Below are 20,343 nucleotides of genomic sequence, written 5' to 3' on the forward strand. Positions count from 1 at the left end.
GTCTCATATTCATGGATATTCTCAGATTAATACACTTTATGTTAAAATAGGGATTTATTAATTTTATATAATATTTGCTTAACAAATCACAATATTAACAACTATATTATTTTCTAAGGTAAACAAACATATTTATAAAATTATGTGCAAACTATAGACATTTTAAAAATCCAACAGTTTATTAACAAGTACAAAACAAACAAAACATATCAAATAAAAAAACAGTTGCTACATTTATATGGAATAAAGGTGGGTATAAAAGATATGAAACTTACAAGCCAAGGGTTCATTCAGTAGAGGTAGTTTTGCCCTATCACCCTTCTTGGAGATTCATTACATGGTCCATGATGAAACTGTTGCCTTGCAGCTTTAACTAATCTTCTTACTAGATGATAAGCAGAGGTAGAAAAACATTTCAATCCTCTCTTACAAGAGATATTTATCAAGAACAGGAAAGAGGAAAGACGTATGGGTTAAGATATTTTTATGAAATTTGTCTGGCTTTAGTGTCTTTCTGCAATCTCAGCTTATCTTCACTTACACTCTACCTGCACCTTTGCTGATGGCTATAACATCAGTAACACTAACCAATTTCCACTGTTTAGAGGTGATAAAGAATAAAATTTGTATTTAGCCCCCTTTTTATCTTGAAAGAATGCATTACCAGTATATAATAAACTTCAATTATCTATTATAAAACATGGAGTTGCATGATAATTTATATAAGAAATTTCCACCTGCAGGGAGGTTTGTCGCGTCTGTATGCTCCACTCGGGTCTGTTCATTCTTTCAAAATTGATAATGCGTAAAATATTAAAACAAAAAAATATTTCTCTTGTTAATTTTCATCATAATTCATAAATTAAGATTTGTTTTAATAAGAGAAATCACTCATACTATCATTTGTAAAAACATTCCAAACCACATGATTATGGTCATCGTTTTTATCATATGTCACGAATATTTAGTTGAGCTTTAATAACTGTTAATATGATGTTATGTAAAATAAAATAAATATTCATATTTCAACTTCTGTATCCACAGTCAACTTACCAAGCTTTCCGTTCAGTTGGCATTATTGAAAATATTTTATTCTTCTACAATTTTTAATTAGACAAAAGATTAATATTTATTATAAAATTTTATATCATGTGGTCAGAAAATGTATAAATATTTAAGGATGTAGAGATTTGCTGACATTTACCCCCCACCCCGACCCAATACTCCACACCTTCAGCCACCCTGTCTGACAAAAATCCTGTGAGTGCCGTTAATTAATTTGAGAGATTATTGGACAGTAGTAGTGAGTTTTAGTTTGTTCATTATACTGTACTATTTTTTACATGAAAAGCAATATGTATTTATAACAGTAATAGTATAATAGTAATAATGATTTTGAATCATTGCCAGATTCTTAAGATACAAAACGATAATGTGTAGATTAAATTGGATAGGTTATGGTATTATAATAAATCAAAAAGGTACCGGTAAGAAATTTGATGATGTGAACTTTAATAAACAAGGCTAACTACAAATTATGAAAGTAATAACAAAAATAATGATCTTAATACCTTTAAAATAAGGAATAAGAAAGTACCGTACTGCATTAATTTTGGTGCATACCGGTACTGAACACCATTTTACAGTACAAATAAATGCCTATTTTTACTTTTGTTCTGTTTGAAATATAAATTTTGAAAATATATAGGCCTAGTATTTATTGTTGTTATTACTAGCATTATTCTGCTAAAACAATTCTGGAAACAGGGTTAAAAGGAGAAGTATCATTATATTTAAACAACACCAGAAGTGGTGACGAGGACTTAAGACTTGAGCCTGCTAATAGAATTTTGTAATGAAAGCAAATCAAGTTATTCTTGCATCAGATTAATATTCAGTTATCTCAAGCTATGCATTGGAATGACATTTTAAAAAAAATATTTAGAGTGTATACCATGTACACAGGAATGATACTTCTTAAGATAGACTTTGTGTTACAAAATATTGATGTACTTCAGTAAAGGTACTGGTATGTCTGAAAGAATTCTTACCAAAAATGTATGGTAGAAAATGTATTTTTAAAATTGTCAGATTTTGTCCTTTTTGTAATTTCCTTATCACAATTATCCAAACAAAAGGAAAGACAGTCCACAGATATGCCACTTCTTCTTCCTTGGTTACTCTTATCCAGGGAACTCTTGGGCTGGCTGTGGATCATTGACTTCCAACTATTTCTCACATCTCCCTGGAGATACAAGAGTTGCAGAACACTTCTGAGGTACTTTTTAGATCTTTGTTCTGATCCACTTTGATACTATCATTTTAAATTCATACGTTTGATTTGTTTTATAGTAATAACTGAATGAAGTTCATTATAACTTCCTTGTATTGTCTATCATACTCCAGTCAAAAGGAATATAATTGTCAATAAATTTGCTACATTCATTGCTATAAAGCTCCATGGTTTAATCTGTCTTAAATTAGGAAAGAAATAATCTGGGTAATATTTAAGGGAAGTTAATGATGTTAACTACTTAACATCCCCTCAATTCCTCTAGATTTTAAGACACCAGGATGTTGGAATTTTGTTCCGAAGGAGTTCTTTAATGTGCTGGTAGCTGCTAAATTCAAACTGTTATATTTAAATACTCTCATATGCCATTGACCAGAGTAGGGATCAGATCTGCTATTGTGGGAACTGAAGGAAAATGACAAACTGAATGTGCCACTGAGTTTCACATTTATGGGATATATTCTAAAAATTAATATACTGTCCGCCTATTTTAATTGATTTGTTAAGAAGGAAGCCATATATGAAAGGCATACTTTAGTTGTTATTTTCAGTTGGGTTTGTGAAAGTGTGGGAAAAGGATATATGTGTGATATGCAGAGTTGTTCACTGTAATAGACATGGGGAAATTTTACTTTAAATTACAGTGCAGTCACAGACTAAGAGCTGCTCTCCGGGAAGGCCACTTAATACCAAAAAGATTTCTGTGGAAAGTGTTCTTCCCAATTTTGCTTTCAGTTTCTGTTTTGGCACAGATACCATAGATTGCAAATAAGAAGCAAGGAAGATTTAAAAGATCATTGTAATATTTAATATCTTGTATGTTTTATAATACGAGTTCTACAGTATGATGGACAATATAAATAAAATAATGATGTAATAAAGGATATGAATTGTTATGAGCTGCAGATGCAAATATGTATACAGTATTTTAATGCCATAAAATTTGTAAAAATAAAAATAAAATAGAAGTGATCTAAACTTTCCGAGTCGATGAGATGTTTCGTTGATGGAAATATGAAGTTAAATAACAATAGGTAAAATAAATATTGTGCATTTTTTCTGTCTTTAGAAATGCTCCATTTAAAGTATCAAGCTATAAAGAGATATACTTCACTTTTCTGAATGACATTAGCCAAAATGAAACATATACCTCTGGAGAAACACAAGCCAATACAGGGCCATTTTGGCTATGTATACATCTGTTACACACTATATATAGCTGATTAAAACTCAACCAAGATAGTACAGTAATGAGGTATTTTATTTTAAATCCATGTTCAGTATGGAACATCTTATTGCCAGTAACATGTAACAACAAAACTTAAATAACAACAGATACAGGTGACATTCCATTTTAAAATAAATTTAAATTAGGCACATTACTTTAAGGCCACTTTTATGTTCTTGGCATCTTTACCTCTAACAAATCTTGATTTAAATTATAATTTTGAGACCTTTTTAAAATATTTCTCTTGAGGTACTCCAGGCCTTTTCTTATATGCTTCCTTACTGGATAAACTACTGTACTTTGGTTGAGTTTTTGGCTTCAACTGCCTTGGAATACAGACCTGCTGTAAATCTTGGCATAACTTACAATAAAATTTTCTTTTTAGCTCTATATTTTGTAAACAATATAATTTAACTAATAAAGGCAGAAAGAAGCATATTATTGTCCCTTAGGTATCATTCATACCACTCATTCAGCAATATAAAAGTCTATTTTCCTATTTGTTGAAATCACAATCACTGAACTATTGAAATAGGTGGCACTGCACTGCTTGGCTGTAGTAACAGTCAGTACATTTTCAAACCATACTTACAGTATATTGTTCCTTCTTTGAATCAGATAGATTCCATAACAATGACACAACCAAAGCATTCTTCTATGGCTCACCATCAAATTACATTCATTTAGGTTGGGCACTCAGGGACTAACAACAAAAACCCTTATGTCTTTGACCTGAAACAATTTGAGTGGTCCTTTTCCTACCATTCATAGCCTACCGCTGGAGTAAACTCTTCATTTATTCCCAAATCAAATTCTTTTGAAGACATCTTACAGGGCTGCTATACTTCTCCATATACTTCTTGAAGAATTTAGAGCACCTTATTGACCAAGCCAATACAAGTGATTCCTCACTTCACCATGTTGTTGGTTGTTTTCAACCTCTCACTTGTTCTTCCACTCAGAGTCACAAAAGATATTGACTAGCACTGTCACGCACATTTTTAGAAGCCTTGTATGACATGATACACCTCTAAACTGGACAGAATGATGTATAACATCCACAGGGCAAACAAAAATAAAGATGTTGCAATTTTAAGTGTTCTTGGACCACCAAGTTCACCGCCTACTCTTTTTGACCTTCTGAGTAATAGAATAAGAATAGCTGCTAAGGCTCCTGAACAGAATAGAGTCACAGAAAACGCCAAGCTGGAAAATAAAAAGTTTGGTTTATGAAAAAACAGTTCTAATAATATTAAGAGTTAAAACATATTGAATATGTACATGAAGGACAATATAAATAATTTTGCTGTTAATCTGTATACATAAATACATAATTCTGAACATAAAGCTGCACTGAATATTGCAAGGGTTCAGCTTAAATCATATTAAATTAAATTATGTTTAGTACATTTATTCCTAGCACTGGCATTATCAAACTATTATTTTTAATTTAAGAGAAAGTACTATTTTATCAGGATTTGTACAGGAATAGTTTTCAGTATTGCCTAATTAGAGTTAAAAATTGGGCCTTTCAGTTGGCCAACATGTGCTAAAAGTTTCAAATTATTTTGGACAGATGTTCAGACTATTGTGAAGACTCTCATTATATTGAAACAAAGTTAATTGCTGCAAAATGGGGTGACATGAATTTTCTGTTTTGACATACTGTTCCAACAGCATTGGTATTTCTCAGTAGCAAGTCTCTGAAAAGATTATGTGAGCTATGCCAATTGTCTATATAAATAGTCCTCCATGATCCTGACAATTCGTCACACAGTTCAAGAATCAATTGCCTCGCTACACAGCAATCTTTTGGCATCACCTGTCACATGCATATACTGAACCATATGATATAGTGGTTCTAGGCCATAGAGTTACCACCTAAAGCATGAGAAAGATATTCTCCGAGGTATGAATGGGGAGGCACCAGTGCACAAAGATTGGGTGCGCCTGGCTAGCCAAACAAAGAAGACTGAGAGGCATGGTACTGTAGACAGAGAGAAAACAAAAGTGAAAAAGGGACAGAAGACTTGGATTTTCTTCGGGGGACTCCCTATTACCACTACAGGCTGAAGAAATATGGGGGAAGAGAGTGTTAGAACTACCTAAAAATAAGCTATTTGGCCGTCTTGAGTGACATGAGAACATGGACCAATTACCATAATGCCGTAATTGCGAATTATGCCAATTTCGAATGTCCGTTAAAGTGAAAGCAGGCCAACACACAAAACACAAGGTTTGTTAGTTGAGATGTTTTGTGAGCCGAAGGGTAGGGGCGAGCCTTTAAATACAGGAGGATGGAGGCTTCATGAGGAACTTTCTAAAGCGGACAAGGTCCGGAGCTTACATTACTTTGCTGTGCGATTTGAATAAAGGAACAAAGACTTAGCTAGGAACATGGGACTAGTGATTTAGCAGAAGTGAAATTATAGCTTAGGTGCTATTAGGAATGAACTAATTTCTTGAATAGCGGGAATAGTCAATAGTTCCCAGTTAATCAGATCGTGATATCGGTAGAGACCAGTGTGTAAGATGCGTGTCCAGAAACAATATTTCAATCACTTGTGTGCAGTTCCAGAGATCTGTGGCATCACAGAACCACTAGAAGACATCAGATCATGGCAGATTACATTGGACCAGAAATGGAGATTTCAACCCAGGACCTCTTTAGTATGACGCAGTGCTAAGCAGCAGTGACAGGCCTGGAAGATTAAGCTAACGTACATCATGGAAAGCAGATAAGTGGAAACAAAATAATCATGATTAGATAGTAGATTGCAATCAATCAATCAATCAATCAATCAATCAATCAATCAATCAATCAATCAATCAATCAATCAATCAATCAATCAATCAATCAATCAATCAATCAATCAATCAATCAATCAATCAATCAATCAATCAATCCTGATCTGCATTTAGGGCAGTTGCCCAGGTGGCAGATTCCCTATCTGTTGTTTTCCTAGCCTTTTCTTACATGATTTCAATGAGATTGGAAATTTATTGAACATTTCCCTTGGTAAGTTATTCCAATCCCTATAACTCCTCTTCCTATAAATTAATATTTACCCCAATTTGTCCTATTGAATTCCAACTTTATCTCCATATTGTGATCATTCCTACTTTTAAAGACGCCACTCAAATTTATTCATCACTAATGTCTTTCCACGTCATCTCTCCACTGACAGCTCGGAACATACCACTTACAGGTCATTATCCTCATGGTTACTCCATATTGAATGATGTTATACACAGCAATTATAATAAGAAGTATTTCTAGTCCACCTATTCAATACAAATCACCTTTTTGGTGTTTACACTTTCATACTTTCATACTTTTAATTATTTTAGTATGACATACTAATGTTATAAATGAATTAATTTCTTTATCAGAAGTAGGTGTTATTTACTAGAAAATGGTTTAAGAGACCAGTACTTACTTTCAGTCATCTGATGACAAGTTTATTATATTGTTAATTCATTTAATAAATGAGTTGATATTAATTCTTTTGATTACAATAGGTATAAATCTATGGTTGGTTCCACAGATTTCTGAACATTGACCATAAAATAGGCCAGGTCGGTTTATAAAAAAACTTGTTTGGTTTAATCGACCTGGAGTAGCATCAACTTTCACACCTAAAGCTGGAACAATTCAAGAGTGAAGAACATCCGCAGCAGTTACTAATACTTGAATAGGTGTATTTATATGGAGGGCAGTTCAGTTATCTACATCCAATAATCGAAAGCCGTCTACGAGTATTTCGTTATAAGGGAGTATATACGAGTCAAATTCATATGGGGTGGTAAAGTCTATATATTCATAATTTCAATATCATTGGTGTCCAACAGTTTTTACTGTAATAAGTGGGCCTATAGATTCATCAAGAAGATAAAGAAGATGGAAGGATGGTAGGGCAATAAAAATGAGTATAACTGCAGGAAGGATTGTTCAAATTAATTGTATAAAAGTGTAAACACCAAAAAGGTGATTTGTACTGAATAGGTGGACAAGAAATAGTTCTTATTATAATTGCTGTACATACCACTTAGTCAAGCAGCTTGTTTTCTTTCTCCCAGTTCTTCCCAGCCCAAACTTCGCAACAATTTTGTAATGCTACTCTTTTGTCGGAAATCACCCAGAATGAATCGAGCTGCTCTTCTTTGGATTTTTTCCAGTTCTTGAATCGAGTAATCCTGGTGAGGGTCCCATACACTGGAAAGATACTCTAGTTGGGGTCTTACCAGAGACTTATATGCCCTCTCCTTTACATCCTTACTTCAACCCCTAAACACCCTCGTAACCATGTGCAGAGATCTGTATCCTTTATTTCTGATCCCATTTATGTGATTACCGCAATGAAGATCTTTCCTTATATTAACACCCAGATACTAACAATGATCCCCAAAAGGAACTTTCACCCCATCAATCCAGTAATTAAAATTGAGAGAACTTTTCCTATTTTTAAAGCTCACAACCTGACTTTTAACCCCATTTATCATCATACCATTGACTGCTGTCCATCTCACAACATTATTGAGGTCATGTTGCAGTTGCTCACAATCTTGTAATTTATTTATTACTCTATACAGAATAACATCATCCGCAAAAAGCTTTACCTCTCATTCCCCTGTATAACAAGTATTCCAAAAGGATTTGACCTACCTCGCAAAACCTGGACAACCCTCAATCGTATCAGGACAGGCCATGGAAAGTGCGCTGACTTCCTCTATAAATGGGGCAAACTTCCCTCCCCGGAATGTAGCTGCGGTGCCCTAAGCAAACAGTTCGTCATATAGTGGAACAGTGCCCCCTGAGTGCTTATCAGGGTAGCCCAAAAGACTTTCTTGACCCAAATCCTTCTTGTATAGGCTATTTGCAGAGCTTGATGGTGAAATTGTAACCTACATAGTGTATTGTATATTTGTGATTGTGTGTTTTTTATTTTTAATGTCATACGCTAAATAATAATAATCTATATATATATAAAAGAACATGTCCTGACTGACTGACTGACTGACTGACTGACTGACTGATTCATCATCGCCGAGCCAAAACTACTGGACATAAAGAAATGACATTTTGGGGATACATTCATATTAACATGTAGGTGCTCGCTAAGGGAGAATTTTTGGATATTCCGTCACTAAGGGGGTGAAAAGATGGGGGGGTGAATAATTAAAATGAGGATATCTACATCTCAAAAACTTAAAAGTTTTCAGATGTAAAAATTGGTATTTGGAATCTCCTTTTAAAATAAAGAAACATGTACTTTTTTGTTTTTGGAAAATCCCATTAAGGGGTGTGAAAAATGGGGGAAAGGGGGTTGAACACGTTTTATGAGGAGACTTATTTCTCAAAAACTGAAGATGTTACAGACATAAAAATTAAAATTTGTAATCTCCTTTGAAAATAAGGTAAGGTAAGGGTTATTCTGCCTGAAGGCAGGTCCGAACCTCCGCAGAGGTGTTCCTGAGCCGGAGTTCACGTGCGGTAGGGTGGCCAGTTCCTTTCCGCTCCTCCATTCCCTTACCCCCCACCAACAGCGCGTTGCAACCCATCCAACTCCTGACCACGCCCAATGTTGCTTAACTTCGGAGATTTCACGGGATCCGGTGTTTCAACACGGCTACTGCCGTTGGCTTTGAAAATAAAGAAACACGTATTTTTGTGTTTTTGGATAATCCGATGAATAGGGGGTGAGCAGTTGTGACAAACGGGGTGAATTTTTAAAAAGACTATATCTGCAAATTATCTCAGACACCTAACATATCACAGATTTGAAAACTGGTATTTGGAATTTCCTGTAATATTAAAGAAATATAAATATTTTTTTCAGAAAATCCACTTAAGGGGAACTGAAAAGAGGGTGAATTTTTAAAATTAGCGTGTCTACAGTATATCTGCCAACGGCCGTAGCCGTGTTGAAACACTGGATCCCGTGAAATCTCCGAAGTTAAGCAACATTTGGCATGGTCAGGAGTTGGATGGGTTGCCACGCGCTGTTGGTGGGGGGTAAGGGAATGGAGGAGCGGAAAGTAACTGGCCACCCTACAGCACGTAAACTCCGGCTCAGGTACACCTCTGTGGAGGTTCGGACCTGCCTTCGGGCAGAATAACCCTTGCCTACAGTATATCTCAAGAACTTAAAATGTTGCAGACTTGAAAATTCATATTTGGAATCTCCTTTAAAAATAAGGAAACACGCATTCTTTGGTTTTCGGAAAAGACCCTTAACGGGGGGATCAAAGGATTGAAAAATTAGTTGAATTATTTGTATGAGAATGTATATATACATGTGAAAAATCTAAAAATATTAAAAATGTGAAAACTGGTATTTGGATTCTGCTTTAACAATAAGGGAACACGCATTTGCAGGGGGGGGGATCAAATTGGTAAAGGGGGGTGATGAAAACGGAAATGAGTTCCTTTTACGAGGATACATATATCTCAAAAACTAAAGATGTTACAGAAGTGATAATTGGTATTTGGAAGATCTTTTAAAGGAACAAGTAGTTTGTTTTTGGAAAATTCACCTGAGTGGGGAGTGTGAAAGAAAGTAAAAAAATTGAACACTTTTTCTGGAGAAAATTATATCTCAAAACTGACGGTTATGGACATGGAAATAGCAATTTGGAATATCCTTTAAAAATAAAGAAACACGCATTTTTTTTGGTTGGGGGGAAACCAACTTAACAGGTGGGGGCGGAGTGATAAAGAAATTGAATTCTTTTCATGAGGATACTTATATCTCAAAAACTGAAGATGTTACAGGCATGAAAATTTGCATTTGGAATTTTCTTTCAAACTAAAGAAACACGTTATCTTTTGTGTTTGAAAAATCCACTTAAGGGGGGTGAATTAATTGAAAAATTAGTTGAATACTTTGCATGAGGATACTTATATCTCAAAAACTAAAGATGTTACAGGCGTGAAAATTAGTATTTGGAATCTCCTTTAAAAATAAAGAAACATGCATTTGTGGGGGTGGGGAATCAACATGTGGGCGGGAGCAGTGAAAAAGGAGTTTAATTCCTTTTTATAAGGATACACATATCTTAAAACTGAAGATGTTACAGTAGTGATAATTGGCATTTGGAAGCTCCTTTCTAAAAAAAAAAAAGCAAGCTTTTGGTTTTCGGAAAATTTGCTTAAGGGGGAGGGTGAAAGGAAGTGAAAAAATTTAATTCTTTTTATGGAGAAACTTATATCTCAAAAGCTTAAGGTTACACACGTGAAAATTTTAACTTGGAATCACCTTAAAAATAAAGTAACATGCATTTCTGGAGGGGTTGGGGGAAATCAACTTAACGGGCTGGGGTGAAAAAGGAGTTTACTTCTTTTTATGAGGGTACTTATAGCTCAAAAACTGAAGGTGTTAGAGGCAAAAACATTTGTATTTGGAATCTTCTTTCAAAGTAAAGAAACACTTGTTCTTTTGTCTATGGAAAATCCACTTAAGGGTGTGAATGAATTGAAAAATTAGTTGAATTCTTTGTGTGAGGATACTTATATCTCAAAAAATTAAAATTGTTGTCTGGCTCCACGGCTAAATGATTAGCGTGCTGGCTGTTGGTCACAGGGGTCCCAGGTTCTATTCCCGGCAGGGTCAGGAATTTTAACCATCATTGGTTAATTTCCCTGGCACGGGGGCTGGGTGTATCTTTTGCCTTCATCATCACGTTGTCCTCATCACGACGTGCAGGTCGCCTATGGGTGATAAATAAAAAGACCTGCACCTGGCGAGCCAAACCCTTCCTGGGATCTCCCGGCACTAAAAGCCATACACCATTTCATTTTACATTTTATGTCAAAAACTTAACATGCTAGAGACAAAAAACTTGGTATTTGGAAAGACCTTTAAAAATACAGGAATCTGCACCTTTTTGTTTTTGGAGAGGGCCCTTAACAGGGAGTGAAAAGTAGTGAAAAATAGTTGAATAATTTTTATGAGAATACTCATATCTTAAAAATGGAAAATGTTACAGACATGAAAATTGATATTTGGAATCTCCTTTAAAAATAAGGAAACATGTATTTTTGTTTTCAGAAAATACACTTAGATGGGGGTAGGGGGAGGACTGACCAAGAGGTTGAATTCTTTCTATGGGGATATTATGTAGGTATATCTCAAAAACTGAATATGTTACAGATGTGGGAATAGGTATTCAGAATCTCCTTTAAAAATATAGAAACATGTATTTATTGTTTGACTTGAAAGAAGACTGTTTCTCATGTAGAGTTCTATGTCGCCGGGTCGTCTTAGCCCCATTTCTGGGGTAAATGAAACTCAGTTTTGGGTTGAGTTTTTATACTTTAGGGATTTTCAGATAGTCTCTTAGTACAGTGCCGAGGAGCGATTACTCTGATCAAATTACGAAATCCATGCAAGCGAAGCTAATCTATATATATAAAATAACTTGTCCTGACTGACTGACTGACTGACTGACTGATTCATCATCGCCGAGCCAAATCTACTGGACATAAAGAAATGAAATTTTGGGGATACATTCATATCAAGATGTAGGTGCTCGCTAAGAGAGGATTTTTGGATATTCCGTCGCTAAGGGGGTGAAAAGGGGGGTGAAATTTTAAAATGAGTGTATCTATATTCCAAACTTTACAAGTGTACAGTTGTAAAAATTGGTATTTAGAGTCTTCTTTTAAAATAAGGAAACACGTATTTTTTTGTTTTCAGAAAATACCAATAGGAGGGGTGAAAAAGGGTGAAAAGGGGGTTGAATGCCTTTAATCAGGATACCGGTACTTATATCAGAAACTGAAGATATTACAGACCTGAAAAATAGTACTTTTGATCTCTTTTAAAAATAAAGAAACACGTACTTTTTTGTTTTTGGAAAATCCAATTAATAGGAGGGTGAAAAGGGGGGTGAATTTTTAAAATGAGCGTATCTATATCTTAAAACTTTGAAAGTTTACAGATGTAAAAATTGGTATTTCGAATCTTCATTAAAAATAAAGAAACACGTATTTTTTGTTTTCGGAAAATCCCAATAGGAGGGGTGAAAAAGGGTGAAAAATGGGTTGAATGCCTTTAATGAGGATACTTATATCTCAGAAACTGAAGATATTACAGACCTGAAAATTGGTGTTTGGGATCTCCTTTTAAAATAAAGAAACACGTATTTTTTGTTTTTGGAAAATCCAATTAATGGGGGGGGGGGTGAAAAGGGGGTGAATTTTTAAAACGAGTGTATCTATATCTCAAAACTTTTAAAGTTTTGAGATGTAAAAATTGGTATTTAGAATCTCCTTTAGAAATAAAGAAACACGTATTGTTTTGTTTTCGAAAAATCCCAGTGGGAAGGGTGGAAAAGGGTGAAAAAAGGGTTGAATGCCTTTAATGAGGCTACTTATTTTTCAGAACCTGAAGATATTACAGACCTGAAAATTGTTATTTGGGATCTACTTTAAAAATAAAGAAACAGGTATTTTTTCGTTTTTGGAAAATCCAAATCATGGGGGTGAAAATGGGGGTGAATTTTTAAAATGAGTGTATCTACACCTTAAAACTTTAAAAGTTTACATATACTATGTAAAAATTGGTATTTAGAATCTCCTTTAAAAATAAAAAAACATGTATTTTTTGTTTTCAGAAAATCCCAATAGGAGGGGTGAAACAGGGGTTGAATGCCTTTAATTAGGATACTTATATCTCAGAAACTGATGGTATTACAGACCAGAAAATCGGTATTTGGGATCTCCTTTAAGAATAAAGAAACATGATGGTTTTTTGCTTTTGGAAAATCCAAATAGGGGGGGGGGTGAAAAGTGGTTGGATTTTTAAATTGAGTGTATCTACATCTCAAAACACATGTAAAAATTGATATTTAGAATCTGCTTTAAAAATAAAGGAACACTTTTTTTCTGTAAATCCCAATAGGAGGGGTTAAACAGGAGTGACAAATTGGGGTGAATTTTTTGAAAGACTACATCTACAGAATATCTGAGAAATGTTGAATGTTGCAGACGTAAAAAGTGGTATTTGGAATCTCCTGTAAATGTAAAGAAACATACGTGATTTGTTTTTGGAAACTCCTCTTAAGGGGAACTAAAAAGGGGTTGAAATTTTAAAATGAGGATTTATACAGTATATCTAAAAAACTTAACATGTTACAGAAGTGAAAAATGGTGGTAGTTTTTCTCTATTAGAAATAAAGAAACGTGTATTTTTAGTTTTCGGAAATACCACTTGGGTGGGGGGTAAAAGTGACTGAAAATGGTGTTGAATTCTTTCAATTAGGCTACTGTTATCTCAAAAATGAAGATGTTACAGACGTGAAATTTGAAATTTGGAATCTCCTTTAAAAGTAAAGAAACACCTATTCCCGCAAAATCCAATGAATGGGAGGGGGGGGGGGTGAAAGAATTGAAAATTAATTGACTTAATTGTATGAGAATACTTACATCTAATAAAAACTAAAGTTGTTAGGGCCTACAGACGTGAAAATTGGTATTTGGTTCTCCTTTAAAAACAAAAAAAAACAAAAAAAAAGTTTTTGGGGGGGAATCATCTTGGGGGCCGGGAGTGAAAAAGGAATTGAATTCCTTTCATGAGTACACATAAATCAAAAACTGAAGAAGTTAGAGTCGTGATAATTGGTATTTAGAAGATCCTTTACTATTAAAGAAACAAGTATTTTTTTTTGCCGGAAAATTCACTTATGGGGGGAGAGAAGTGTGAAAGTGAAAAAAAGTGAATTATCTTTATCTCAAAACAGAAGGTAATAGACGTGAATATTGGTGTTTGAAATCTCCTTTAAACATAAAGAAAAACGCCTTCTTTTAGTTTTTTTGGTGGGGGGTGGGGTTAAATAAACTTAACGGCGGTGGGGTGTGAAAGGAGGTGGGACCAATTGATTTTACTGTTCATAATGTATTTATAAGGAGCCTCCGTTGCTCAGGCGGCAGCGCGCCGGCCGCTCACAGCTGGGTTCCGTGGTTCAAATCCCAGTCTCTCCATGTGACATTCGTGGTGGGCAAAACGGAGGCGGGACAGGTTTTTCTCCGGATACTCCGGTTTTCCCTGTCATCGTTCATCCCTGCAACACTGTCCGGTATAATTTCATTTCATTTGTCATTCATTAATCATTGCCCCAGAGGAGTGCGACAGGTTTCGGCAGCCGGCACAATTCCTATTGTCGCCGCTAGATGGTGGCTTTATTCATTCCATTCCTGACCCTGTCGAATGACTGGAAACAGGCAGTAGATCTAGGATATACTTATTCTGATCATAAACCGATCATTTTTAATCTTTCCTGGGTTCGTTTTCAACAGCCATCTTTTCCTTCGGAGAACGTTCTTAGATTTCAGTAGATTCTCCTGGCATATAAATAAAAATTTTAACACATTTGAAATAAACGATAGGAATGAGATTGACCGTCCAATTGTTCACCTCTATAATAAGGTGAATAATGCACGGAAGTATGTCATTCATATCGCCAGAAATCCCGCACACTTGCCTACGCGCGACAATGGTGCTGGTCACATTCTCAACAATGACAATGGCAGCAGATGTTATTTACCGCCAAGTACGGGTCTTGCATCTTGCTGTGGGGTCCAGAACATCTAAGATAATAATAATAATAATAATAATAATAATAATAATAATAATAATAATAATAATAATAATAATAATAATAATAATAAATAATAACAATAATAATATTCTGGACCGTCGTCAAATGTGCGGACCGCGCTGGAAACGGGTCCTGGACGGATAATGACTAAGAATGCAGTCCGGCCGCGGGTTCAGTATCGCCAAGGCACCCAAGACGACACCACGCTTGATCTCCTGAAGGATTAGATCCATATTAAAAATGCTTATAGGAAAAGATGGAAAAGATTTAGGGACCCAACTGACCGGGTGGAATACCTGGACCTAGCCCGGAAAGTACGAAATCGATTGTTGGAAAGAAAGATTGAAAAATGGGAGGAAACTTGCCGTAATCTATTAGAAAACAGATCAGATCGCGAATTTCGGCGGATTATGTAAAAAAAAAAGCATTCAGTTCTAAATTTCAGTATAATACCGTAGCGAAGCACGGGTATCTTGCTAGTATATATATAAAATAACTTGTCCTGACTGACTGACTGACAGACTCATCATCGCCGAGCCAAAACTACTGGACATAAATAAGTGAAATTTTGGGGATACATTCATATTAAGATGTAGGTGCTCGCTAAGAGAGGATTTTTGGATATTCTATCGCTAAGGGGGTGAAAAGGGGTGTGAAATTTAAAAATGTGTGTATCTAATATCTCAAAACTTTAAAAGTTTAGAGATGTAAAAATTGGTATTTAGAATTTGATTTAAAAATGAGGAAACACGTATATTTTTGTTTTCGGATGATCCCAATAGGAGGGGTGAGAAGGGTGAAGAAAGGGTTGAATGCCTTTAATCAGGATACCGGTACTTATATCTCAGAAACTGAAGATATTACAGACCTGAAAATTGGTATTTTTGATCTCTTTTAAAAATAAAGAAACACGTACTTTTTTGTTTTTGGAAAATCCAATTAATGGGAGGGTGAAAAGGGGGTGAATTTTTAAAATGAGTGAATCTATATCTCCAAACTTTTAAAGTTTGCAGATGTAAAAATTGGTATTTAGAATCTTCATTAAAAATAAAGAAACACGTATTTTTTTGTTTTCGGAAAATCGCAATAGGAGGAGTGAAAAGGGGTGAAAAGGGGGTTGAATGCCTTTAATGAGGCTACTTATATCTCAGAAACTGAAGATATTACAGACCAGAAAATTGGTGTTTGGGATCTCCTTTAAAAATAAAGAAACACGTATTTTTTTATTTCTGGAAAACCCAATTAGGGGGGAGGTGAAAAGGGGGTAATATTTTAAAATGAGTGTATCTATATCTCAAAACTTTTAAAGGTTATAGATGTAAAAATTGGCATTTATAATCTCCTTTAAAAGTAAAGAAACACGTATATTTTGTTTTCGAAAAATCATAATAGGAAGGATGGAAAAGGTTGAAAAAGGGGTCGAATGCATTTTATGAGTCTACTTATATTTCAGAACCTGAATATATTACAGACCAGAAAATTGGTGTTTGGGAACTCCTTTCAAAATAAAGAAACACGTATATTTTTGTTTGTGGCAAATCCAATTAATTGGGGGGGGGGTTGAAAAGGGGGTGATTTTTAAAATCAGTGTATATATATATATCTCAAAACTTTTAAATTTTATAGATGTAAAAATGGGTATTTAGAATCTCCTTTAAAAGTAAAGAAACACGTATTCTTTTGAATATTGAATTTTCACGACCGCATTGTAATCGAAACCGATTTTCAACCTATTAGGTCGTCTTACGTACATTTAGTACGTGTTGAAGAGATATTAAGTACAGAACAAAAATGGCCAACCAGACACCAGTGGGATCCGAACCCACAACCTCCCGATTTCGTGTCGGTTGCTCTACCAATTGAGCTATGGTGGCCTAGGCCATCTTTGTTCTGTTGGAAAGGATCTGAGCTACAGGTCTGGTACTACTACCATAACACTGTACAGTGTGTTTAAGTTGCCCGTTGAGGGCCAAGTCAATGAATATTGAATTTTCACGACCGCATTGTAATCGAAACCGATTTTCAACCTATTAGGTCGTGTTACGTACATTTAGTACGTGTTGAAGAGATGTTAAGTACAGAACAAAAATGGCCAGCCGGACACCAGTGGGATCCGAACCCACAACCTCCCGATTTCGCGTCGGTTGCTCTACCAATTCAGCTATGGTGGCCTAGGCCATCTTTGTTCTATTAAACATAAAGAAACGTGTATTTTTAGTTTTCGGAAATACCACTTGGGTGGTGGGGGGAGTAAAAGTGACTGAAAATGGTGTTGAATTCTTTTAATTAGGCTACTGATATCTCAAAAATGAAGATTTTACAGACGTGAAATTTGATATTTGCAATCTGCTTTAAAAGTAAAGAAACACGTATTCTCGGAAAATCCAATGAAGGGGGGGGGGGTGAAAGAATTGAAAAATTAATTGACTTAATTGTATGAGAATGCATACATCTAATAAAAACTAAAGTTGTTACAGAAGTGAAAATTTGTATTTGGATCTCCTTTAAAATCAAAGAAAAACGCGTTTTGGTGGGGAAACCATCTTGGAGGGCGGGAGTGTAAAGGAGTTGAATTCCTTTCATGAGGACACATAAATAAAAAACTGAAGAAGTTAGAGTCGTGATAATTGGTATTTAGAAGATCCTTTACTATTAAAGAAACAAGTATTTTTTCTGCGGGAAAATTCACTTAGTGGGGGGGGGGGGTATTGTGAAATGAAGTGAAAAAAAGTAAACTATTTTTATGGGGATACTTATATCTCAAAACTGAAGGTAATAGACGGAACATTGGTGTTTGGAATCTCCTTTAAACATAAAGAAACAAGAATTCTTTTAATTTTTTGGGGGGGGGGGGGCTGGCGGTGGGGTGTAGAAGGAGGTGAGACCAATTGATTTTAATATTATTCATGTACTTATAAGGATCCTCCGTTGCTCAGGCGGCAGCGCGCCGGCCTCTCACATCTGGGTTCCGTGGTTCAAATCCCAGTCACTCCATGTGACATTCGTGCTGCACAAAACGGGGACGGGACAGGTTTTTCTCCGGATACTCCGGTTTCCCTGTCATCAATCATTCCAGCAACACATAATAATAATAATAATATTCCGGAACGTCGTCAATGTGTGGACCGCGCTGGAAACGGCTCCTGGACGGGTAATGACTAAGAATGCAGTCCGGCCGCGGGTTCAGTGCCGTCAAGGCACCCAATATAACACCTCGCCGGATCTCCTGAAGGATTTTATCCATATTAAAAATATTATAGGAAAAGATGGCAAAGATTTACGGACCCAACTGACCGGGAGGAATACCTGAGCCTAGCCCGGGAAGTACGAAATCGATTGCTGGAAAGGAAGATTGAAAAATGGGAAGAAACGTGCCGTAAAATAATAGAAAACCAGTCAGATCGGGAATTTTGGTGGATTTTCGCAGAATACGAGTCAGATCGCGAATTTCGGCGGATTATATATCTGAAACAATAAGCATTCAATTATAAATTTCAGCATAATACCGTAGCGAAGCACGGGTATCTTGCTAGTCTATATATACACTATAAAAGAACTTGTCCTGACTGACTGTTTCATCATCGCCGAGCCAAAACTACTGGACATAAAGAAATGAAATTTTGGGGATACATTCATATTAACATGTGGGTGCTTGCTTAGGGTGGATTTTTGGATATTCTGTCGCTAAGGGGAGTGAATTTTGAAATTGAGTATCTGTATCTCAAAACTTTAAAGGTTTACAGATGTATAAATTGACATTTAGAATCTCCCTTAAAAATAAAGCAACACGTATTATTTTGTTTTCGAAAAATCCCAATAGGAGGGGTGGAAAAGGGTGAAAAATGGGTTGAATGCCTTTAATGAGGCTACTTATATTTCAGAAACGGAAGATATTACAGACCTGAAAATTGGTATTTGGGATCTCCTTTAAAAATAAGGAAACACGTATTTTTTTGTTTCTGGAAAATCCAATTAAGGGGGGGTTGAAAAGGGGGGTGAATTTTGTTAATGAGTGTATCTATATCTCATAACTTTAAAAATTTACAGATGTAAAAATTAGTATTTGGAATCTCCTTTAAAAATAAAGAAATACATATATTTTTTGTTTTCAAAAATCCCAATAGGAGGGGTGAAAGGGGGTGAAAAGTGGTTGAATGCCTTCAATGAGGATACTTATATCTCAGAAACTGAAGATATTACAGACCTGAAAATTGGTATTTGGGATCCCCTTTAATAAAGAAATGTGTATTTTTTGTTTTGTTTTCGGAAAATCCAAATAGTGGGGCGTGAAAAGGGGGTGAATTTTTAAAATGAGTGTATCTATATCTCAAAATAAAAGTTTACAGATATAAAAATTGATATTTAGAATCTCCATTAAAAATAGAGAAACATGTATCTTTTTTGTTTTCTGAAAATCCTAATGGGAGTGGTGAAAAAGGGTGTTTTAAAGCCTTTAATGTGGATATTTAAATCTCAGAAATTGGAGATATTACAGAACTGAAAAATGGTATATGGGATCTCTTTTAAAAATAAAGAAACGCGTATTCTTGGTTTTAGGAAAATACAAATAATGGGGGTTATACAGGAGTGACAAATTGGGGTTAATTTTTAGAAAGATTATATTTGCAGTATATCTCAGAAACATAAGATGTTACAGACGTAAAAATTGGTATTTGGAATCTCCTCTAAAAGTAAAGAAACATACGTCATTTCTTTTGGAAACTCCACTTAAGGGGAACGAAAAAGGGGGTGAAATTTTAAAATGAGAATTTCTACAGTATATCTCAAAAACTTAACATGTTACAGAATAATAAATTGTATTTTTTATCTCCATTAAAAATAAAGAAGTGGTTTTTTAGTTTTCGGAAAGAACACTTGTCGGGGGTGGGGGTAAAATTGACTGAAAATGGGGTTGAATTCTTTTAATTAGGATACTGATATCTGAAAACTGAACATGTTACAGACATGAAATTTGGTATTTGGAATTTGCTTATAAAGTAAAGAAACATGTATTCTCGGAAAATCCAATGAAGGGGGTGGTGGGAGGTGAAAGAATTGAAAAATTAATTGAATTAATTGTATGAGGATACTTATATCTAATAAAAACTTAAGTTGTTACTTACGTGAAAATTGGTATTTGGATCTCTTTAAAAACAAAGAAAAACGCGTTTTGGGGGGGGGGGGGTGGAAGAATCATCTTGGGAGGCGGGAGTGAAAAGGA

General features: G+C 35.1%; 1 protein-coding gene across 1 annotated transcript in view; it reads right to left on the reverse strand.

Moving 5' to 3' along the window:
• Window positions 1-1,488: 1,488 nt before the first annotated feature.
• The window catches only part of LOC136857464 (sodium/calcium exchanger 1), a 250,240-nt gene continuing 231,385 nt past the window's right edge, over window positions 1,489-20,343 (reverse strand). Inside the window, exon 8 of the mRNA XM_067136181.2 lies at window positions 1,489-4,727. Coding sequence (XP_066992282.2) covers window positions 4,523-4,727 — 205 coding nt within the window. The 3' untranslated portion in view covers window positions 1,489-4,522. The remainder of the gene's footprint in view (window positions 4,728-20,343) is intronic.

The sequence above is a fragment of the Anabrus simplex genome, chromosome 1, assembly GCF_040414725.1.
Source record: "Anabrus simplex isolate iqAnaSimp1 chromosome 1, ASM4041472v1, whole genome shotgun sequence".
NCBI lineage: Eukaryota > Metazoa > Arthropoda > Insecta > Orthoptera > Tettigoniidae > Anabrus > Anabrus simplex.